At 39.6% G+C, this 24,933-nt stretch overlaps 1 protein-coding gene across 3 annotated transcripts in view; it reads right to left on the bottom strand.

Moving 5' to 3' along the window:
- The window catches only part of INSR (insulin receptor), a 160,478-nt gene that overhangs the window by 18,586 nt on the left and 116,959 nt on the right, over positions 1–24,933 (bottom strand). For 2 of the 3 annotated variants that reach the window (XM_074205131.1, XM_074205133.1), the window contains exons 8-13: positions 22,822–23,075; positions 21,483–21,650; positions 15,817–16,018; positions 10,619–10,654; positions 6,819–7,096; positions 5,606–5,748 (exon numbers count right to left, since the gene is read on the bottom strand). In XM_074205131.1, the coding sequence (XP_074061232.1) occupies positions 5,606–5,748; positions 6,819–7,096; positions 10,619–10,654; positions 15,817–16,018; positions 21,483–21,650; positions 22,822–23,075 (1,081 nt within the window). The remainder of the gene's footprint in view (positions 1–5,605; positions 5,749–6,818; positions 7,097–10,618; positions 10,655–15,816; positions 16,019–21,482; positions 21,651–22,821; positions 23,076–24,933) is intronic. The other variant, XM_074205134.1, reaches the window with a different exon arrangement.

The following is a 24,933-nucleotide window of genomic DNA, read 5'->3' as shown; positions in this document are numbered from 1 at the left end:
TTTAATTAGTTCAGACAACAGCAGCTCATATTTATACTTCAATTTTGTAAAACTCAACATAGATCACTTCATTTAATCCTCACAAAAACCCAGTGAGAGAGTTGCTATTATTATTATTTGCATTTTACAGATAGGGAAAATGAGTTTAAGCAAGTTTAAGTAATTTGCCCCAGGCTACATAGCTAGTAAGTATCTGAGGTGGAGTTTGAACCCAAGTCTTCCTTACTTCAAATATATTGCTCATTCTGTCATTCCAAACAGTCATCTCCACACAAGGCTCCTTCATTTTATAGAATAGTTAACAGAAGTCCAGAATGGGGGTGGGGGAAGGAGGATCTGAGTTCAAATCTACTCTCAGATACTTAGTAATTACTTAGCTAAGTCACTTAACCCCATTGCCTTAAATAAATAAAATTTTTAAAAAAAGAAGTCGAGAATGAGCAAGCCACTTTTACCAAAGTCAAGTAAGTGAGATAAATCAATGGTCAAATCGGAGAAAACCTAATTCTACCAGAATCTCAGTCTAGAGCTCTTTGGATTGGGTGCAACACAAAACAACTGCTTAATAAATCGTTCTTAAGTAACTGATTGAATGGGTCAGAGTCAAGAGAGATGGGCACCAGTGGCAAGAACCTTCCATGAAAGGAAGTGGGGGAAAAAGAAGGAGAGCATCACTCAGAGGTCCCCATTACAGTGGGCAGTGGCTGATGAACCCTGATCTGGGTCCAGAAACCTGGCTTCAAAGTCCAGACCTGACATTTCTTAGCCTGTGACACTTGAGCAAGCTATCTTGTCTTAGTTACTAACCTCATCAATAAAATGAGGATGAGGTCTTCTGAATTATCAAACTTATCAAGTCTTCAGGAAAAGCTCTCCATAAGACATATGATACTGTGTAAAGGGAAGGTAGTGATTCACTCTCTCCTAAAATAAGCTTCCATCTTTTATGTGCCAGGTTATTTACAAGTTGATTTGCTCATTAAAATGTGAGGTCCTTGAGGGAAGGGAATTTTTTTTGTCATTCTTTCTGTGATTCTCAGAATTAATCTGAGAATGTTTCACATAGCGTCTGGTACAGAAAAAGCACTTAGACAGACAAATTGCCTTCTGTGGGAGGTAGGGGGAGGGAAGTAAGATTAGGGGGGAAAATTGTAAAACTCAAAATAAATAAAATCTTTAATTTAGAAAAAGCACTTAGATTCTTGTTGATTGACTAGTTGGCATCAGCTATTAGAGCTGAGAAGTCCAGGCCCAGATCTCAGGTGGAAAAGAGAAATGGGAGAAAAAGCAGCCCCAAACCCATCCCATACACAAAGCATGTGATCCTGATCACCAGCAAGAAAACCAACCAGAAAAACAACTCTGTTCAAAGGTTACACTCTTCTAGGTGGACTCAGTCATGGACCAGAGGACAGAGGCTGAATTCAGGACAGGAGCAGCCTCCAGGAAAACTCAAAGATACTTCAAGGGGCTGGGAGCAGAGACAAGGAGGATTTGTCTAAGTTTCTTTTTTAATAATTTTTAAAATTTTTTTTTAGGTTTTGTTTTGTTTTTTTGCAAGGCAATAGGGTTAAGTGACTTGTCCAAGGCCACATAACTAGGTAATTATTAAGTGTCTGAGACTGGATTTGAACTCAGGTACTCCTGACTCCAGGGCCAATGCTCTATCCACTGCGCCACTTAACCACTCAAATAAACCTAAGTTTTAAAAACAAAAAGCAATTAGCGCAATGAAGACCAGATTTGGAGTCAAAAGTTCAAATTCCAATTCTGCCATTTATTGGTCTGATTCCATCCCACCTTCCTCAGATCATCCCCTCTATCATGCTCATTTTCTCATTTATATTCAATCTCTCTTTTGTCTACTGGCTCCTTCCTTGCAGCATACAAACATACCCATATCTCTTAGCTTCAAAAAACTGTTAATTGAACTATTCCCACTAATTCAGTTCAGTCACTTTTCAGTTGTGTCCAACTTTTCAAGACCTTATTTGGGGTTCTCTTGGCAGATACTGGAGTGATTTGCTGTTTCCTTCTCCAGCTCATTTTATAGATAGTAAACTGAAGTACACAGGGTTAAATGACTTGCCAGGATCACATAGCTAGTGTCTGAAGCCAAATTTGAACTAGGGTCTTCCAGGCCCAGTGCTCTATCCATTTCCTCATCTGGCTTCCCCTATTCCCATGACCTATTGGTCACCATATTTTCTCTCCTTTGTGCCTAAACTTCTTGAGAAGGCTATCAACAATCAGTGTTAAACCCGATGACCTTTTCTCAACTCTCATCATTCTTGACCTCTCTGTGGTCAAGATTCTCTTACTTGCCCTCTTCTCCTTTACACTTTCTTCTTCCCAGGTTTCCATGACATTCCCCTATCCTGGCTCTCCTCCACCCTCTCTAACTACTTCTTCTCAGTTTCCTTTGCTGGATCTTTATCATTTAGGTCTTGTTTGGGTGCCCAAGATCCCTGACCTGGGCCAGCTTCTCCTCTCCTTCCATGTTATTACATTGGGTGATCTTATCAGTTCCTATGAATTCAATGCTGATGATTTATTCATAAGATTTTCCTAACCTTCAAAATCACATCTCCATCTAAATCACATCTAAAAATGGAATTTCTGCAAACATATTAAACTTAACTTGTTCAAAATTTAATTCATTATCTTTCCCCTCCAAATTATTACCCTTCTGAATTTCCCTGTTACTGTTGAGATCCCCCACTAGCCTTTCAGTTATTTAGGCTGAAAACATAGGTGCCAACCTCAGCTGCTCACTTTCTCTCAATCCCCCATTCAAATTGTTAAATCCTGTTGATTGTGTCTTTGTAATATCCCTAATATATATTCTACCCAATTCTCTGACGCCAGGACATTTCACCCCTGGACTACTGCAATCAATTTCTGGTTGTCTACCTTGCCTAAGCCTTTTCTCCTGTGCCAGTTCATCTTCCACTCACCTATCAAATTAATCTTCCTAAAGCACAGATCAGAGAGTTCCTCCCCTATTTAATAAAATCTTGAAGTTCCCTATTACCTTCAGGATCAAATAAAAAAATCCCATTTGACTTTTGAAACCTTTAATAATCTGGCCCCCTTCTCCCTTTCCAGTCTTCTCATACTCTACCCACTATTATATCCTCTATAATTCAGTGATCCACACATAAGATAAATCATCTTCCAACTCTAGCTAGTATCAACCCCCATACCTGAAACATTCTCTCTCCCCATCTCCATCTCCCAGATTGCTTCAAGTCCAAGACAAATTCTTATTGTCTCAAGAAGTCTTTTACTTTCCAAGTAATGCTTTTCCCCTGTTGGTTTCCTTCCCTTTAAACTGATTATAGCTTGTTTGTACATTATTGTTTACATGTTATTTTCCCTCTTCCCAGGGTTAGACTAGAAGCTTCCTGAGGGCAGAGTACATGTTTACTTTTCTTTGTATTCTCAGAACTACTTTCCTTTGTATTCTCAGAATTTAACACAGTGCCTGCCAAATAGAAGGTCCTTGATAAACAATTGCTGACTTGACTTATCCCAACTCTGAAAGGCAAGGGTTGGTTGAGCTGTTGAATGTCCTTTTAAGTAAAAAAAAATAAAAGCAGGGAAAATATTTCCCTAAGGAACACTCTTTGCTGGTGGCTCAGTGGATAGAGTCTAGAAGATCAGAATTCAAGTTCAGCCTCAAACACTTACTAGCTGGATGACCCTGGCTAAAGTCATTTAATCTCTATTGGCTCAGATTGCTCATAATGGCTAAATAATACCATCTGCCTTCCAGGGTTGTTGTGAGGATCAAATGAGACATAATTGACATTGTTAACTTCTTAATAAATTCTTGTTTCCTTCATTCCTCTCCTTCCCTTATAATACCCCCTCCAACTCCAGTTAGCTACACAAAAAACCCCTTGAGAATAGAGCAACCTAAGTTTCAAGAGAGAGACTCATTGTGACCATTAATTCCTAAAAGCTTTCAAGGTCACCATATATGAAACCTGAAGGAGATAGTTGGCATAAAATTCAGAGCCACAGAAAATCAAAGATGGGAAATAGCTTAGAGCCCCAAGAGTTGGGGATGGAAGAGCCCTTAGGACACAGATTCCTAACCTAGGGTGTGAAAACTTTAAATATAAATAAATAAATAAATGTAGTATTTCAAGATATTTTGGGTTCCTTTTAAATTAGCTATATTTTTATCTTTATGCATACCTTACATTGAAAAGTGGTTCATAGGCTTCAGACTGCCCAAAGAGTCCATGACTTAACAACAGTTACAGGACATAGGAGCTAGAATGTCAGAAATGGAAGGGCCCTTAGAACATAGAATATCAGAGCTGGGGGACCCTTAGTAGAAAGCAATTTGGTCTTAGAGTTGAGAAATAGTGAATGGCATCGCTGTGACAACAAGCTAGACAATCTTGGGCAAGTCTGGATAGAGCAAAGCTTTATAATCTTTTGTGAATCCTGGATCCTTTGGACAGTCAATCTTGATGAAGCTTAGGTATGCCTTCTCAGAATTAAGTTTTTAAATGCATAGAACTGCATTTAACGGAACGGAAATCAATTATATTCAAATGGTTATCATTCTGTTAAAGTAGGTCATGGGTGCCAGGTTAAGAACCCTTTTACGAAACAAGTTTGAAAGACTTTAAGAACCTTGCATCATGATTCCTCAGTGGGGAGAGGGGAGAAAGGGAAGCAACGTTTATTAAGCTCCAACTATATTCCAGGAAAAAAGGTTAGTACTTGACCATTATAATCTCATATGCGACTGATGAGAAAGTTCCTGATAGATAAATGGGGGCAATTAGGATATAGATGGACATTTTTTGAACATGGCCAATAGGGAAATTTGTTTTGTTTGACTCTGTATGTTTGTGACAAGGGTTTTGTTACTCTATCATCACCTTCATCAATGGGAGGTAGGGAGGGGAGAGGAAGAAGGGATAGAAAATTTACTTTTGCTCATTGAAAAAAATTTTTTTTTATGTATTATAGATTACAGAAAAAAATTAAACCCTATACTAGATAATCTTCTCTGGTTCTGGTTTTAGAGCATAGTAATAAAATAAAGTCAACTCTTAAAAAGAAACTCTAAGCCTATAAATTGCAAAACAGTTTCTCTCTGAGTCAGCAGAGGGAGCTTTCTCCCTGTACCAACAAAATCATAGGTATTGACTTAAAATCCTTCATAAATACTTTGATTCACTTGCATACATGTTGAAATCTCCTGTGAAATGTTAGGTTATTGAAGACGGGAATATTTCTCACCTGGGACATGGCCTGGTTCATTTTAGGCACTCAATAAATACTTCTTTAATTGAACTTGTGTTTACTGGGTACCTCCTATTTTCCTCATGTTGAAGGTAAGTTCCATGAGGGCAAAAACATTCATTTTCATCTAGCATTATGTCTTAATAAATGCTTACTGTTTCAATGAATGTATAGCCAGTTTCCCAACCCACAGTTCCCAGGTCAAGAAGTAAAAATAGGAATTATGGTAAAGACTGCAAGCTGAATGGGAAAGTGAGGATGCACCAATGTTATTTCATATATGGAAAAGCCAGGAGGCATATTGGAGTCATATATCCACAGAGAGTCTCCTCACCTCAGTTTCTCCAACACGCCAGTAATTGACTTCATATAGAATAATAAGGCCATTGGGATGTTTGGGTTCCTGCCATCGCAGATGGACAATGTTGTTCTCCAGCACCTCATGGGTCACTGCACCAACAATATCATCAGCCTTGGCTAGAAAAGAACAAAAATCTGAAGGTCAGCGTACCAAGAGAACAGAACAATCCCAATCAGTCAACTGGAAATCTGTGGAGGGACCCTAAGAAGTACCTTGGCCTGACCCCCATTATTAGCCAAAGGAGACTATGTGAAAGATCAGCAGTTGTTTTTGAGACTAAGTCTCCCTATCTCAGTTAGACTAGGAAAAAAGTACTTACAGGATCTTTGACCTACCCTGTTTCTCATCTGGATTGGTTCACCCCTCCAGAGGCAGTTTGAGTCTCTCTCTCTTTGGGGGTTACCATATTGGTGCTGGACTTAAGGGGAACACTTAGTAGCCCAGCCTACTGCAGCTCAGAACTCCTGAGCTCAATCGATTCCCCAGCCTCATCCTCAAAGGTCACATGGATTGCACACCAGTGGTGGCAGGATCACAGGTCTAGAACTAAAAGGGAACACGCAGACAACTAATCCAACCCCTTATTTTATGGATGAAGAGAAAGAAGTGATTTGTTCAAATTAAATTTATAATAAAACCAATCTAAGTATTTATTTCAAAGTTACAAAATTTTGGAAAGTAATTCAAGTTGTAAACTTCATATAAAATCACTTTACAAAAGTAAAAAAAGGAATAAGTTTAAGATTATGAGATGAATGGGGAAACTGACTGAAGATGTATCAATGTGATAAAACATATGATATGAGACGTAAGAGGCAAAGACTGGGTTCAAATCTGGGTCTTCTTCCCTAAATCTAATGTTTTTTTGATTGTTTCTTTGCTTTTAGGACCCTACCTGGGAAATACTCATCATTTCCTTAACCAAACTACTTTAATAAAAAATATTCATGAATTTACAAAGGAGATTAATAGTCAAGATCTTCAGAATGCTGAAAGAATAGAACCATTCAGGTTAAGAACAAAAAAACAAAAAACAAAACCCTCCCTTTCCTCAGGGGCCCATTAGTAGAGAGGTCCATAACCCTGTACACATGAAACAGGCCTAGAGTAAATGTTTGTGGAATGAGTCAGTGAAAAAAGGAACGAAATCATGCGTCACGGAGGAGGCACCAGGAAGCTGACTTGCCTTCGGGCATGGTTCTTGCGCTGACATACGCTGCCAGGCCACACCTGGACTCCTGTTCGTCATGATTGCATGCCTGGAGCTCGATCCTGTAGCCAGTAAAATGCTGAAGGCCAGAGATGACCAGGGACTCCTTAGACTTCACCTTCTCAAAGGGCTTCAGCTCTTCCGTGCTGGCTGGCGCCGTCGTGGAAGAGGTGTTAAAGAATGAGGACCCTGTGGGTGTCACCACGGTCATGTTTGCCACACGAGCCCGGAGATCCCTTCGCCTCCTTGCTGGTCTGCAACAACACACACACACACACAACTCACATGTCTCTGTGCAGTCCCCTGGATGGCTCAAAGGACACAATTCACTTGTCACAAGAAGGGTTAAAACGGATGGGTACAGGGGAGAACAACAAACACAACCAACATAACCGTACACACTAAAATACAAACAGCCCCCAAATGAACAAGCAGCTTAGAACACCTAGAGATGGGTAAGCTCTTGGACAAGACTAGTCAAGGGGACCGTGTCCCTTGGTTAACCCTGGCTTCAGATGGGGAGTATACTCTTGGCCAGCAATGGGTTGGGTCCATATTCTCCTCATGGATTTATCAATTACTGTTCAGAATTCAGCAGTCACAAGATAACAACTTCCTAAATTTATGAGCCAGGATCCTGCATCAAAGACCAGTTATCCTTCAACCCTGTCACAAACTAACTCATAAAAACTCATCTCAATGCCTTTTGAGATATCAATCTGAACATTTCTCCTCTAAACATCCTAAAACCCCTCTGCTAAACAAGACAAGTCATTTAGGGAATCTACTCTACAGAAGCTGGCAAGAATCTGGGCACCTGGCAACCTTGGTGATGGCCCTGAATGACAAAGTTCCTTTAAACATCTTTTCCTGACAGACAAACACATTCCACCACTTATCACATTAGAGATACACACGTGCAGACTTTGAGCATGGGAGTGTCAAAGGGATGGACTGGTCAAACTCTTTCAAGAATCTGGTATCATCTAGATACTTGCCAGGCTAATTACTGCTCTTGCAAGTAGCTGCCTCTGTAGCTGTGCAGGTCAGAGCAAATGGGCAAATGGCTCAGCAACATCAGCCTGTGATTTCACCAACCAGCCAAAGAAGAATGCAACCCTGCCTAAGAAGTATGTAAGGCACTGAAGGCCCTGAATATCAAAAGGCTTCTGGAAGAAACCAAGGTGGGGCATGGTGATGGAAAATGATAAAGGAGTTCACACTCGTAAAGCACTTTTAAGATTTACAAAGGGTTTTTCATGTAACAGGTCTTCAAAGCAAAAAGGACAAGTGTTATTTTTTTATTTGGGGGTGTAAACTTGAGATTTTTCATGGGTATGAGTGACTCCCAGTGTGGAAATTCCCTCTACCAATATCAATTAACATCTGCTCTTCATCTTTAGAGACTTGTGATCAGAACTCAGGTGGTCCTGACTCTGAGGCCTGCCCTCTGTCCTGGAGTTATCCCTGCATCTCATCTTGTATACACAAGTATTACTACTATTATTATTAAATATGAATCTCATTTTACAGATGAGAAAACTGAAGCTTAAAGGGGCTAAATAAATTAATTTCCCAAAGGATCACAAAGCTAAAGATGTTCACAGGATCATAAATCTACTCTCACTTTACAAATAAGGAAACTGAGGCTTAGAGAGGTTAAATGTCACAAGGTCACATAAGGAATAAGTAACAGAGACAAGATTTGAATTAGCGTTCTCTGACTCCAATGCCCCTCATTCCAAAGTCACTGCCTCCTTAGTGTTTTCTATTATGACTGGCTACATCTAATTTTGTAATCAGCAGGTCCTTAATATCGCTAAAATCCTATCGTGAAAAGAGAAATGCAATTCTGGAATACTTAGCTTTTCTCTCCATCACCTTGGGAAGCAAGTAGCCAAAGGGAGACAAATATATCTGCTTTACAGAAATAGGGCTAGAAAGATGAGGGGATTTGTCCAGGCACACACAAGTAGGAAACCTCAAATTGAATTCAATACAGGCAGTCAAATGAACTAAACTAAAGGTAGAAATGGATGGCTCCTGAAAAATAAAGCTATTCTCCACTGAATTAGAAAGAAAAGATGGTTTTTCCAGAAGTCCCAATTTGCCAGCTACAGACTTCACTTGAGTTCCATGAAACTCCTTGTGTTGGATTCCCATTGAAAGGGGTGTCTCCTTTAGATAGGGGTTCAACCCACTGCCCTTGAGGGGAAGTCTCATCTCACTCAGAGAATCCATGACTACCCAATGGTTTCAAGGCCAGTTCTTTTTTTTTCCTGCAAGGCAAATGGGGTTAAGTGGCTTGCCCAAGGCCACACAGCTAGGTAATTATTAAGTGTCTGAGACCGGATTTGAACCCAGGTACTCCTGACTCCAAGGCCAGTGCTTTATCCACTACGCCACCTAGCCGCCCCCAAGGCCAGTTCTGAAAGAACAGCTAACTGCCTTCAAATAAAAAGCTATACCGCTTCCCTCCTTTTAAACTGAGTCAGCCTTTTCTGGCCAAAAGATAGCTTTGGAGCTGACCAAAGTCCAGCATTCTCACCATAAACTTTTGACCTTGCACCCTTCCCCTCCAACCTTTCCCTGCAATGTTGTTTTGTTTTCCATCTCTCCCTTATCATGCCATTTATCAAACTATGTATTACAGTTATCCATGTTTGTGTACCAACCCTCCTCCCCTACTAGACAGGGTCCATTCACCTCTTATCTAAGCCTCCCATTTCCCCCAGTGGCTGACCACACATGAGTAGGTTCACAAACGTTATGAAGAATTATGCCAGCCAATTCACATGCACGTATTCCAAAGCTGGTATCTACAGAGACTTCTGCCAGGATTTTCACCCAGCCTCTCTTGAAGCCGATTAGCTCTGGATATTCTCTCTGGCTGTCCCCCATGCCTGGAAGCCTTTCTCCTCCTCTGTTCTGACTATTCACCTTCCTGGCTTCCTTTTAGTCCCAACTAAAATCTCACCTGCTGCAGGAAACTTTCCCCAGCTCCTCTTAATTCCAGTGCCTTTCTTTTATTTATCATTTCCTATTTATCCTGTACATATCTTGCTTTGTATATATTTTTTGTCTTCTGGCTTCCTTTAAGTCCCAAATAAAATCTCACCTGCTATAGGAAATCTTCCCCAGCTCCTCTTAATTCCAGTACCTTTCTTCTATTTATAATTTCCTATTTATCCTGTACATATCTTGCTTTGTATATATTTGTTATCTTCTCTGTTAGAGTGTAAACTCTTTGAGGGCAGACACTGATTTTTGCCTCTTTTTTTATCCCCAGTGTTTAGCACAGTGGCTTGCCGATAATAAGTGCTTAAATAAATATTTTTTCATCAATGAATGGATTGCTGTGGAAAAATGTCGAGTTGGACCCTGATTTAAATGGAAAATACAAAGGAGTGTATTCAATAATAACTTGGTCCATCCAGTTTAAGTGTTAGTGAAGCTGGTTTTTCCACCCCAACCCCACCCTCCAAATGCCATTCATGCGGGGTTGTCATTAGGAGAAAGCTGAAAAGGAGACGCCTTGGAGCACGTGTTAGGGGGGGGCCCTGGCTGGTTTAGGAAGCTCCCCTGCAGGACAGCGCCAGGACATGCACAATGCACATGGAAAACCCACAAGTCACTAGAGGGGTTCTGCGACAAGAACATCCATCGGCCTCCCCGCCCGCCATCCACTGCCTCCTGCGGGCCAGAAAGCAAACGAGGGCTAGCAGGGCAGGGTTGGGGCAGGACAAGACAGGGAGGGCAAGAGGCTCACTTCATACCTAGAGTCGTCTGCGCCATTCCCTGAGGATGCTTTTCTGTGGAAACAAAACCAACCATGTTGAAGGCAGATTGAACTTTGTCGGTTACTTTTCCCATGCTTTTACTCCAAGTTGGAGAGTCTGCTATTTGGGATGTTGAGCAGGTGTTGTGTACCGACTTTTAGGATGTGAAGTTAGAAGGAACCTGAAAGAACATCTAACCCAAGCCCTTCATTTTAGAGAGGAAGAAGTTAAGGCTCAGAGAGGGAAAGCAACTTGTCCCAACATCACACAGTTCTCCTTTCACCCAACTGTTCCTACTGGCAGCTTTGAATGCACAGGAGGTTACTGAGGTTCTTGCCAGGCTCATATGCCACTCCCAACCAAGGGCATGGTTCAAAGATGCATGATGGGGACAAATTAGGTGAAAACAACCCCCTTCTGCACCCTCCACTCCAGAAACCATGTATCCACAAGAGAAGTGATCAAACATGTCACTCATCTACTAATCAACAAGTCAGATGGACTCAAGGTGCAGTTGGAGACATCCATTTAGATATCCAATTCCCATCTCAATTCATTTAGCTTGACTATATTTGTTTGTTACAAGGACTATTTTTTCCCCTCCTCTTTCTCTTGGTTTTTTAATTAGTTGGAGAGGGAGGCATTAGAAGAAGACGGGGGTTTGAGCAGGGCTGATGCCAAAAAAAAGTAAGAGAAAAGACAGTTTTGAAATATTTTTTTAAATGCACAGAAGAGAACAGAAGGAATTCCAGAAGGAAGCAGATGTAAGCGGGGGCCGTTTTGAAAGTAATGTGTGGAATTTATTACAGACTTAAAAAAACCTCAAGTGGTATGAAACGCAAATTGCATTCAGTTGGGTGTAGGGAGATGCTCTTTTTTTGGGTGCTTACATTGCAAAGAAAAAATAAAGACACTGATCCAGGAAGATTTCAACCACCACCACATTGCATGTGAGTTAGGTAATAAAAATAACAATGATAATAAATAGTATTTACATGGTATTTTAGGGTTTGTAAAGTCATTATAAAATTCTCATGCTATCCTCACAACAACGTTGGGAGATATTCCAAAGTATCATCTCCATTTTTCAGGTGAAGAAACTGAGAGGTTTGTCCAAGGTCACACAGTTAGTGTCTTAAACTGGATATGAACTCAGGTCTTCCTGATTCTGGGTCCTACCACTAGCCAATTGTTATCATCAAAGTAATTGAGCAGAGAGGCTCCAGGTCAAAAAGAGAACATCTGGATTTTAATTCTGCCTCTGCCACTTACTGACTGTATGACCTTCCCACTCTGGTCCTTATTTTCCTTATCTACAAAGTGAGGGAGCTGGATTAGGACTTCTGCTCGGATGATCCTCAAATGTATTTAGATTCCAAAAGTCTAAAACTTGATTCAGTAGTTTCTCCAATTTAGAAAATGGGTTTTTCTTTTTTAACAAGTCTATGTCTACACCTCTGCTTGCATCCCCTCTGAGACCCATAGTGATAATAAAAAGGAAAAAATATAAATGACAAGAAACCAATTTTTATGAATATGTTCTTTATGGGGAACTCTCCCTACAAGTCAAGGGATGATAGAGGCTTGATTCACCCAAGGTCACCCAGTTTAGCAAGTGCATGAGGGGGTGGAGGCTCAGCACTCTGATTCACTAGGCCATGCTGTCTTTCAATTGCCCCTACATCATTTGACCTCAGACTTAAGAAGTAAGTTGGTTAGTTTTCTAAATCACATTTCTCTTTTAAAAAACTCTGTTATAAAGGATGACTCTCTTGGAATAATAGGGATATACTGGGAAAATGAAAGTGATTGAAAAAATATATCAAAATGAATTTAAACATGAAAAACTCTATTGTTGGAAATATACTAAAATATACTAAATATACTAAACTATACTAAAAACACTGGCATTTGAAGGAATAACACTTGGACTTCCTTCAGATACAAATATTTTCAGGGTTTCCATTGCCTTAAGAATTGGTCATGCCCAAAGGACTATTAAGATTCTGTATACCCTTTGATCCAGCAAAAGGTCTGTATCCTGAAGACATCTTAAAATGGGGAAAAGTATCTATTTGTACAAAAATAATTATAGCAGTTTTTTTGTAGTGAATAAGAATTGGAAATCAAAAGGATACAATGGCTAAATGAACCATTGCATGTGATTGTAATGGAATATTATTGTGCTATAAGAAATGACAAGCAGGATGATTTCAGAAAGACTTACATAAACTAATGCATAGTTAAGTGAACAGAACCAGAACACTGAACATAGTAATAGCAATATTGGTCAATGAAGAATTACTACAAATGACTTAGCTATTTTCAGCAATACAATTATACAAGACAATCTCAAAGGGCTAATGATGAAACACACTATCTGGCTCTAGAGAAAGAAGTGATACTGCTTGAATACAAACTGAAGCATGTTATTTTTCACTTTCTTTCATTTTTTTCTTTGATGAATCTTCTTGTACGAAATAACTAATATAGAAATGTTTTACATAATTGTATATGTAAAACCTATATCTGATTGCTTATAATCTCAGGAGAGGGAAGGGGGAAAGAAGTTGAGGGAGGGACAGAATTCAGAACTTAAAACTTTAATAGAAATGTTAAAAAATTAAAAAACAAAGAATTAGTCAGTTCTAATAGGTATTATCCATTATTAAGAAGAACAACTTTTCAGGCCTCACTGATCCAAGAGAGAAAGAGTGGGGACTGCACCTAGGGAACTAGAAATGGTGCAAGACTCAGAGTAAGGAGGACCTGGGTTTGAATTCTAGTTCAAACATTTCCTAGTTGTGTGACCTTGTGTAAGTCATATAATTTCTTGGGTTTCCATTTCCTCCTCAATAAAATGAGAGATGGACCAGATATTCTCTTAGATCCCTTCTTTCTCTATTTTCTGAGATCCCATGTCTCTCTGGATGCCTCAACAAGAGAGAATAAATCTCTCCTTAGCTTCATTTTTATCCATATGTGGAAATCTCTCCTCAAAAAAACCAAGACTTATAATGATGTGGCAGAGGGAAAAATAAAATAGCAACTTTAGGTTAGAAAGGAGGAAATGAAGCTGAGGGGGTGGGGGTAGCCTAGGCAGAGAGCCTCTGTTGGATTCTATAAGGAGAAAGTGGTTTCTGGTATCTGTGGGGAGGTTGAGAGTCTGGTCAGGGAGGGAATCCACAGGAATTGTGTTTGTTGACAGAAGGAAGCCTCCCCCTCCCAATCTCCCACGTAAGCTGCCACGGTGGGTTTTGGAGCTCCTAAAAGAGTTCCAGAGGCATTGTCCAAAAAGAATAAAGGGGTCTACATAGCAGTAAACTCAGCTGGAGAAGGATTCTTGAAATTCTGATTTCAAAGGATTTCAGAGACCACTTGATTGGAGCTCATCTGGTCTCCACTTAAAGGGTCCCAGTGAGGGAGAACTTATTTGTTTACAAAGCAGTCCACCCTGCCACCACCCAATCATCCTTCCAACAGTGGAAGACATCATCCCCATCCCCTGAAATCTCTTCTTATCCAGGCTAAACATCCCAGCTTATTTTGCTGATCCTTGAATGACCAGGCATCCTTTCTCTACAGGAAGGCAGAGAGAAAAAGGGTGATGGAAAGGAAAAAAAAAACAGGGTGATAAAGGGCTGTAGGATGAAGAGAATAGGGAAGGGGGGTGAGGAAGGAAAATATCTTTTCCAGAGCCTCTTAGCCTCCATTCCTTCTTTTCTGCTAAGACTCCCCAAGTTTAAATGCCAAAATCGGCCAGGTAAACACTCTTAAGTCACAAGGGCTCCACAATAATCCATTTGGGTCTCAGAATTAATGGTCCACAGCTTCCCATCATCTTCAGAGGTATGGGAGAAGATGGACAGGAAAGATGAGCCCCACCTTCTGTTCTATCTTTGGACGTAGTGCCAGGAGGCTTGTTATATGATTATCAGGCCTCCCTAACTATGGACTAGACTATGTTACTAAGCAGAGCCCTGGGGAAGGACAGCAGATCCAACACCAAGTGTTAGCTTCCTATACTGAATGTTCTGACAAAAGGATGATGCCAAGGGGTCTGGCAGCTTCAGAGAACAAGTTAAAGGGATCATGCCGTCCTCATGATTGGCCACAGGTGAATACTGAGAAAAATAACCCAAAGGAAAAAAATGTTATCAAGTGCAAGATGACTCTGGCACCACCACGGGTGGTAGGGCATTGGTCCACAGAGAACAGAGCTGTTTGGAAGAATATACATGGCCAATGCAACTTCCATAAGATATACCAACAAGTTGATCCTCTAGGCTGAGAGACAGAATGTTTGCTTGCAAAAGCTGCTGAATGAAAGAACTTGCCTGGTCAGAAATGACTTTAAAAAAATATAGTCAACTATAACCAGAGATTTGCTATCTTCAACTTAACCAAGAATGATAGGAAGCTCTTCCTTGCAGATAACTTATAGGCCATGATGTGTTTGAGTAAAAGTTCACACAGACTCTTATCTGCAGCCCTGAAATAGGGGATGAATAAAATAGGACATTTGCCATGCACCTCAAAGAATCTCTACATTTGATATTCTCAAGAAGAGAAAAAGTAGGAAATTTGGGGAAGTAGAGGCACAATAGTATTCTAAGTTTGATACCCTCAGGTAGAATGTAAGCACCTTAAAAGTAGGCACTGTTTCATTTTTGTCTCTCTATCTCCAGGGTCTATCACAGTAGGGACTTAATAAATGCTTGCTGAATATAAGAGAAAAATAAGCCCATTGACCTCAGAAAAGATAGAACTGAGAATTTAGATGGAGAATCCTGATGATCTCGACTGGCCAGGATTTGGAGGGTTGGGAGGAGAGGGAAAAGAAGGAACTTTCTTCCAAAGATTTTTTTCCTCTTAAAAGTTTTATGGGAGGTATTGGGAGGTGTAGGGAGGGGAGAAAATGATTTCTTTTTTAAAGAGAATCACATATCTCTCTTGCTTATTAATAGTTTTCCTAAAACATGGTGATCAGAATTAAATGCACAACTCCATACCCCACCTCTGTTTAATTATCCAATTATTGTGACTAGGAGATAACTCATTACTCAGTTGCCAGTTCTGCACAACAGGACCCAAGGTTTTCACTTCAATTACACCCCACCATTCTCCAGGTCCACCTTGGACTCAAAACCAAATCAATCCCCACAAAGGTGCTAAAAGGCAAAGGTGTGTCTCACCTGGGGATGAAAACCTCATTGTGAAGGTAATTTTCAAACATCTTCCTAAAAGAAGATTCCTCCAGCTCCTTCAAGATCTGGGAGTCAGTCTTTGGGCAAGAACAACATTCTCCATTAGGGTCCTCATGGTTGCTCTGGTTATGTTTCTGAGAATCTTCAGACTCAAAGGGAGGGGACCAGGTCCTGGATGGCAACTTTAACCCTGCAGAGAAGACAGATGAGAGAGGCAAAGTCAGCATGGGATGGTCTTACCCAAAGTGATTGAGTCTTCAGAGGCATCATGGAACCCTTTCCAAAAGGACCTTCCTTGGAGATCACTTCATGATCCATTCCCCTCATTCTATAAAGGATAAGAGCAGAACAGATTTGACCAAAGTCACATAGATAAGTAAGTGGTGGAAGCAATCTTTGATGTCAGACCCTGTGACTGAGTCCTGGGTTCTTTCTACTAAGGTGCACTAACTTCAATGCTGAGAGACTGAAATTGAGGAATGGATATCAAGGAACCCAGAACATTAAGTCAGCTTTACCAAATCTCTAGCTTCCTTCAGAGCACCCTTTAGGAGACATCTCCTATGAAATACCTTTCCCAATGCCTCCAATTAAAATCATTCTTTTTCCTCTAGAAAATGCTTTATATTACCATAGTTTATATATACTTGCTTATGGGTATGTTGCATCACCAGTCTGCAGAAACAGACCAACTAGTTCTGATTTTTGCATACACTAAGACTAGCCCATAATATGTTCTTTTTAAAATTTTCTTAATTTATTTAAGGCAATGGGGTTAAGTGACTTGCCCAAGGCCACACAGCTAGGCAATTATTAAGTGTCTGAGACTGGATTTGAACTCAGGTCCTCCTGACTCTAGGGCCAGTGCTCTATCCATTGTGCCACCTAGTGGCCCCCCATATTATGTTCTTAATACAAATTTGGTGAATTGAACTGTACCTTCACAAACATCCTCAGCATTCACCTGACAGCAGAAGACAGATCAAACCTTGATGTCTTCACCCAGGCTGTTTGTCTTCCTTCTCTCTCTTGAGAACTCAAACTCAAATGCTCCCCCCCCCTTTTTAAATTGATATTTGGAACAACTTTCTCTGTCCCCTCTCTCCCCCCTTTTTAAAAAAAAATTATTTATGGGGGAAGCTAGGTGGCATAGTAAATAGAGCACTGTCCCTGGAGTCAGGAGGACTTGAGTTCAAATCCAACCTCAGATACTTAATAATTAGCTAGCTGTGTGACTTTGGGCAAATCACTTAACCCCATTGCCTTGTTAAAAAAATATTTATTTTATAAATATTTTATTTGTTTTCCAATTATATCCAAAAGTAGTTTCTACCTATCATTTTTGTTATATTTTGAATTTTACAATTTTTCTCCCACTGAAGATAATCTGAAAATCTTCACATTGTTCCCATGCTATACACTGAACAAAATTGAATGTGTTGAGAGAATAATCATATTCTTGAGGAAAAAATAAAATATTTCTCTCTCTCAATTGGGTTAAGTAATTTGACTAGGGTCATACAGTTAATAAGTATCTGAGGTCAGATTTGAACTCAAGAAGATGTATCTTCCTGACTTTGGATCTGTCATTTTATTTATTTCACCATCTAGCTGCCCCTTAGGCGTATTCTAGATATTTAATAAATGCCTGTTGATTAATGCAAGAAAGGGCTCTTTTTTATTACCACCCTCAACTTTACTTGAGCCTCTTTCTGTAAAGGACTCTCTTCAAAATAGTAATCCTCCTCTATCTCTTGCAATGATTTATCCTTTTTCTTCTCCTGGGAAAACATACATAACTAGGTTATGATCTATGATCCCAACAGCATTGGCCAATGCTGTCTCATTCCCTTCTGGTGATCCCAGAATGGATTAGGAACAGATGAGTCTACATACAGCTGTGCTCTGTTCTGCCATTAATCTCATGCCATCAGAGAATGTAGGAGGAACAAGGGATGTTTCATCTGGAGAAGAGAATTAAGGGAGACATGACGGATGTCTTCAAATATTTGAATATTGGAAGGGCTGTCATGTGAAAGAAGAAAGTTTTGCCCTCTGGGTCAAATAGAATGAGGAGCAGTGGTAGAAAAGGCTCAGAAACAATACTTTGCCTCCTACTTTGGGGCAGTTGGTGACCTAGTGGATAGAATACCGGGCCTGGAATGAGGAAGATGCGAGTTCAAATTCAGCTTCAAATATTTGCTGAATGTGTGACCTTATGTTTGTCTCAATTTATTCAACTATAAAACAGAATTATAAAATGAAGATACTAGCATCTATTTGCAGGTATGAGGGATCAAATGAAATACTACCTGTAAAGTGCCTGGTACCTAATAGCCATTAAAAAATGTTTATTCTATAAATAACTAAATTTTTTTAAAAAAAAGTTCGTTCTCTAAATAACTAAAGCAATCTCGTGGTTGAATGGGCCACTGTGGGAGGTAGTGAGTCCCTTGTCACTGGAGATCAAGGAAAGGATGGACAATTACTTAGGGATGCTCCAGAAGAGATTCTTATTCAGGTTCTGTTGGATCTAACTAGCCAAATGTGACCATTCTCACAGCTAACCACAGAGGAAGAGAAGACAGGGTTTTAAGCTACCAGGACAGCGAAGGGCCTTCAGATTTTGCCTTTCTTCATGTCTGTGTTATTTATCTTAGTGCTTGGAAATAGACTGATTGGCCTGAAATCACACCTCGTAACACAACAGATGGAAGAACCAGGATTGTTTCCCTTATGCTGGAGAAGTCTTAGGGGGAGGGAAGATATGACATCAGTCTTCATGGAACTCAAAGGCTGCCATGTGGAAGAAGGATAGGAGACTTAAAAAATAAATTCTGGCCCTGGAGGGCAGAATCAGGAGTAGCTGATATGTTATAGAGAGGCAGATTTGGTCTGAAGAACATGAGAGATCTTTACCCCTTGTGCCTGAAATGCCCCTTCTCTCTCCTTCAGCTCCAAATTCCTACCAAGAGCTAAAAGCCTAGATCATAAGTCATCTCCTCAATGAAGCTTGTCTGATTCTCCTAACTGGGAAAAAATCTCCCACCAAAATGGCCAAAGGGATTCTTTCAGTTTATATTACTATAAGGACAATCTCCAGTCATCTAGCTTCATATCTGGACCCAGATGACTCTGGAGGAGAAAGTTGAGGCTGGTGACTTAGCACAGCAACCCTCCCCCCCACTCAAATCCAATTAAAGTACTTGTCTTGGCATCACCTCCCTGATTTCATGGTCTTCTTCAAAAAGGACAACTATCATCATCATCATCATCAATCATTCTCAAAGGAGCAACTAACGATTGCATATTACACTGATTAATTTTGCTTCTAATTCTACTACATATAGTGAGATTCATAAGAAGTCAAGTCTTAACATAAATTCTAAATCTTCCAGAATACTCAGCAGGCATTTAATGAATTTATCAACAAGCATTTTTATTTATTTTTAGTTTTTGCAAGGCAATGGAGTTAAGTGGCTTGCCCAAGGCCACACAGCTAGGTAATTATTATGTGTCTGAGGCTGAATTTGAACTCAAGGCATGCCTGACTCCAGGGACGGTGCTCTATCCACTGCGCCACCTAGCTGCCCCTCAACAAGCATTTTTACCAAGCACTTTCTATGGGCTGGTCACTATTTTAAGTTACAAGGTAGATCCTCAAGGAACTCACATTCTAATTGTTAGTGCATGGCTACTGTATTTCAACATGAATACACTTTAATGAATGCTTATTGTAGTTGCCCTCCTCATCAGAAATCACTAACCATTTATTAAGTGTTTCCTATATGGTAGGCAATGGACTAAGAACTGGGATTATGAAGGAAAAAAAAACTGTCCCTGCCTTCAAAGAACTTACATTATAATGAAAGGGTAGTTTGTATGTATATAGAGATATTAATATACCAGATTTGGCTGTTCTGGTATAGATTATTGCACTTAGAATGGAGATGTTCACTTAAATCTTGGCTCTTGGTTGACTTGGGCCATACATTTTTCCTTATTTGGGCTTTAGTTTTTTTGTTGTTGTTGTTTTGTTTTTTTTTGCAAGGCAATGGGGTTAAGTGGCCTGCCCAAGGTCACACAGCTAGGTAATTATTAAGTGTCTGAGGCTGGATTTGAACTCAGGTACTCCTGACTCCAAGGCCAGTGCTCTTATCCACTGTGCCACCTAGCCGCCCCTCGGCTTTAGTTTTTTTGTGTGTAAAATAAAGGAATGAAGCTAGACAATCTTGGAGATTCCTTCCTGCTTCTTTGTTGAATTTATGGTGGAAAATTTAGAGTTGTCTGAAATCAGAATGGGATGCCTTGTTAGGTTCTTCTTTCCTGGAAGCTTTAGATCCAGTCCAAACATTTACAAGACAATCACTACACTCAAAGAACTTACATTCTATGGGGGCTTCAGGTACAGGGCAGATGACCCTTCTCAGGAATGGTATTGGAGGATTTTAAGCTTCAGATGAGAATTGGACTAAGTGACCTTAGAAATCCCTTCCAGGTCCAAGATTCCTCCATTCTATGAAAGACTGCTTGGTGGTCAGTTCTCTATACAGCATTTTATGAAGGTAGAGAACTGTAAAATCATTAGCTTACTAATTAACTATATTAACAATGAGCTTAAGCAGATTCCTTTGCATTTATCAAGGCCATAGTGATTTCCAGTAAAACAGCAGACTCTGAACTCAGATCTTGAATGTTAAATTATGTCACTCATACTTCTTTAGAGATAGGACCAGAGAGACATGCATACTTTGGGGAACAAATGTAGCACCCTGGCCAATTCAGCAGTCCTTGAGTAAAGAAAAACTCTAATGGTCTTGCCCACAGAATGGGAACGTTTAGATTGACCCAAATTAGCTTAGCAGGCTCTTCCATCAGTCTATAGGGAAAGACCAATGGCAGAAGCCAGTCTTTACTGATATAAGGCAATCCACCCACTTATTGAGAATATAGCTACAACTCACTTATTTCTCTTGGTTAACCCAAGGTTATGAATCTTTAGAGTTTAGACAGCTGAGAATCTCTTTTCCATATTTTAAAGATCTATGATTCTGATGGTGGAAAGATATAATAGAAAGCATGCCAGTTTCAGTCAGAGGACCAGGGTTCAAATACAGGAGTCTCTGACACCTTTGGTTCTTCCTCTGGAAAATGAGGGGCCTGAAGTAACTGACCTGAGAGGCAGCAGAGTAAAAGGTGATGAAGTCCTGATCTTAGGGGCAGGAAGAACAGAATTCACATCTGACTTCAGATACCTGACCCCAGGATCAGTCATCAAATCTCTCTAGGTTCTCTTGTAAAATGACGACAATAGCCGTGTTTAATGATTTAATATTTATAAAGCATTTTACCTGAAGTATAACAAATAGTGAGCTATACACACATTTATTCCTTCTCCTTCAACCTACCTTACAAATGTATGAATATAAAATAGGTAGCATTTTGTAAACCATAAAGGACTATACTTTAATTATTATTGTGATTATTATTACTCTTCTTCCTCTTCTTCTTTCAATTCTAAAATTCTTTACTTCTCACTCTGTGAATAATGATCCTTAAGTAAAACCTATAGATACCTAAGAGAATGTGTGTGTGTGTGTGTGTGTGTGTGTGTGTCTAAATTGGTATGTAGATGTAGGTGCCAAACTACTCACCCTTAAGGCAGTAATCAAGTTCATAGAGCTCGATGTCCTCGGCTTGCTTCTCCCAGTACACTAAGTAGTGTGTAATGTTACCATTTGGCTCAGAAGGTGGTTTCCACTTTAAAATGATCTGGGATGAAGAATTGGAAACGGATATTGGGTCTAATGGGACTGAAGGAACTGCAAATAGGAAGGAAACAAATTGGCAAAGATGTCAATAGATAGAATAGTCAACACAGGTGGGGTTGCTGGAAGACAGGCATACTAATAAATTATTCATGAAGTTGTTAATTGGTTCAACTATTTTGGAAATTATTTTGGAATTATGAGTGAAAACTAACTAAACTATTCATTCTTAACTTTTGACCTAGAAGTTCCACCACTAGCCTCACTCCAAGAAGGTAAAAGTCAGAAAGAAATGCCCATAGGTTCCAAAATAATACAAATTTGTGTTAACAATAAACTAGTGGATGCCTTTTGGGAAAGAATAAACAAACTACTATATAAATGTAATGGACAATGTGAACATATGAAACAACAAATTCAGCAAAGCATGGGAAGACTTATATGAATTGATGCAGAATTTAGTGTGCAGAAACAAAAGAATAATAAGCAGAATGACTATAATAATGTAAAAAAAACATTGCTTAAATGAAGTCAGAGGCTAAATAATTATAATGACTAATCTTTATCTCAAAGAAGACATTAGGCAGTATCTTTTTCTCCCTTCAGTAAAGGCATAATGTTAGGGAGTTGCATACAATGTCACTGGCTGAGTTAGTTTTACTGAGGTTTTTTTAATTTTTCTTTTTTTACAAAGGAGAGCTTATTTGCTGTGGGGCAGGAAAGCTACTGAGAAATAAATGCCTATGTTACAAAATCCAAAAGTATCAAAATATATCTACTTTTTAAAATATGATGAAAATTACCATTCTACTCATCATTTACAAAGAAGCCCTTCCTTGGGGAGTCAGAGCATAACATCAGAGTTTTATATAAGATGGCATGATGCCATCTTAACCACATAGAGATAAAGATCATTACAGAGAAAGAAAAATTCTTAGGTTGAGAATTTTATCAACGATCAAAATCAAGAACATGACAAACCGGCAAAAAAGTCTGCAATGAAGTCGAAATTTCCTCAGCTGACTAATTTCAGTGTGCTTAGCCCAGAGAACATCTCTCCCTTTGTGATAGAGACTCTACCCTTCCAGTTAGTAATTCAAAATAATTTCCTCACTATGCTAAGTATTAGAAATGAATGTGGAGGTGGGTGGGAGAGGAAGTACTAGACTTGGTTGCAAGACCTAGGGGTCCTGCCCTTTGTGGTTTTCATGTCCATGAGACTCACCAGTGGCATTGGTCTGGACATAAATGATCTCACTCTTGGCACCATAGGTTCTCCGCTCATCAGAGAAAGTGACTAGGGTCTTCACAAAGATGGCATATTGGGTCCATGGCTTCAGGTTTCGCATCAGCCACCCTGGGTGTTGATTCTGTGTCTTGGGATCATTTGATCTCACTGGGGGTTCAACATCAACCACCGTCCAGCTATTGGACCCGCAGGCATCCTGGCCATCAAACTCGGTCACATTCTGGTAAGGCCTTGAGTACAGCACAAAGAATAAAGGGTTATCCCAGTAGAATACTGGTTAGAATCTGGTGCTTTCAATGAGCAGCTGCCCAAACTGTCTAAGCAGAGATTTCTCCTGGAGAAAACCTGGCTCAACCTCTGATATTATGATACTCTAGAAGACTTAGGGTACCAAGTAATTTCAATATTAAACCAAAAGTTTCTAAACACAAAAGAAAACAAGAGCAAATAATAGAATTGTAGAACTTTCTAGAGACAATCTGCTAACAAAGTCAAACTCATAAGTCTAGTTTACAAATTTTTCTTTTAAAAAAATTAGGACATTTACCCTTCTCCAAATCTGCAATACCTTATCCCCTTCTGCAAGATCTCACAAAGGTCACTGATAATAGCTCAGTTCTGCAGTCATATCTTGCTGCCTTACCTGACTACATTGATTTGACCTAATTGAAGGCAACAAATTAATAATAAATATTTATATAACACTTTAAGATTTGTGAAGTACTTTACAAATAGTCTCATTTTATCTTCACTTTCATCCTGGGAGATAAGTTCTATTAGTAGCTCCATTTTACAGTTGAGGAAACTGAGGCTGATAAAGTTAAGTGACTTGCCCAGGGTCACATAGCTAGTAAGTGTCAGAGGTCACATTTAAATTTAGGGTGTTCTGTTTCCAGTCCCCAGCACTCAATACCATCAACTAGGTGATCCATTACTCTCTTCTCTACTTATCTTGGGTTCCAGTAACTTTGTTCTGTTCTTTCCTGTTCAAAAATCATTCTCTTGGGCAGAAAAGCAAAGTTACTTAAACTGGGAAAACTCACACCAAAACAAAATTATGATTGAGATTAGAGAGTATGGTTATTATTATTACTTCTATTTTACAGATGACAAAAATTGAGTCTCAGTAATATCAGGATTGGAATCCAAGTCTCTGAAGTTAAAGTACTCTTTACCTTATTCTATGCCACCCCCTCAAAAAGGATTAATTCATTCAAACTAGGGCAGGTAGGTATCACAGTAGATAGAGCAATAAACCTGGAGTTAGGAAGACTCATCTTCCTGAGTTCAGTGTGACCCTGGGTAAGTCATTTTATCTGGTGTGCCTCAGTTTCCTCATCTGCACAATGAGTTAAGAGAAGGAAATGGTAAACTACTATAGTATCTCTGCCAAGAACCAAGAAAACCCCCAATAGGGTCATAAAGACTTAGCCATGACTGAAACATCATCAATCCTTTCAAACCATTCTATTCCCAGAGATAAACCACTGCTAGTTAGGAAATTGTCCAGCATCTGACTTTAAACTAAAAAGGTATTCCAAAATTCCCATGTTCCCTTTCATTCACAAAGATTTCATGTCTATGAATCAGGAGCCTACAATAAAGTTTAAATTTCAAGAGTGTAGGGAAATTTGGGAAACGGTCGATACTGGAAGGACCAGGAGAAGACAGACACATTAATACACTGTTGAATGAGCCAATTGCTTTGAAAAACAATTTGGATTTATACAAGAACTTGGCAGTACCCAAAATGAATGGAGGACAAGAAAAAAAAGTCCTCACATTATTCATGACAACACTTTTTGTGGTAGTTAAAATCTGGATACAAAGTAGATGCCCACAGGACTGGGTATATATTATTGCACCAAGAGAAAGCCAGCCTTCTGTAGCCACTGTGCTTCCTGAACCAGAAAGATTTCTCCATCTCCTAGAGCTTTTACTCTTTCATCTCTGGAACTTCTGGTCCAGCACCCTACTCTCCTGATTGGTTACTGCCTTTCCTAGCCTCAGCCATGATTGACTTCAATCCTTACTCCCCAGTCATCTTTTCAACAAAGTCAACTACCTGGGGCAGCTAGGTGGCACAGT

Source organism: Macrotis lagotis, chromosome X (assembly GCF_037893015.1).
Source record: "Macrotis lagotis isolate mMagLag1 chromosome X, bilby.v1.9.chrom.fasta, whole genome shotgun sequence".
Taxonomy (NCBI): Eukaryota; Metazoa; Chordata; class Mammalia; order Peramelemorphia; family Peramelidae; genus Macrotis; species Macrotis lagotis.
Note: the sequence above shows the minus strand (reverse complement) of the source record. Positions and strands in the feature narration are given on the sequence as shown.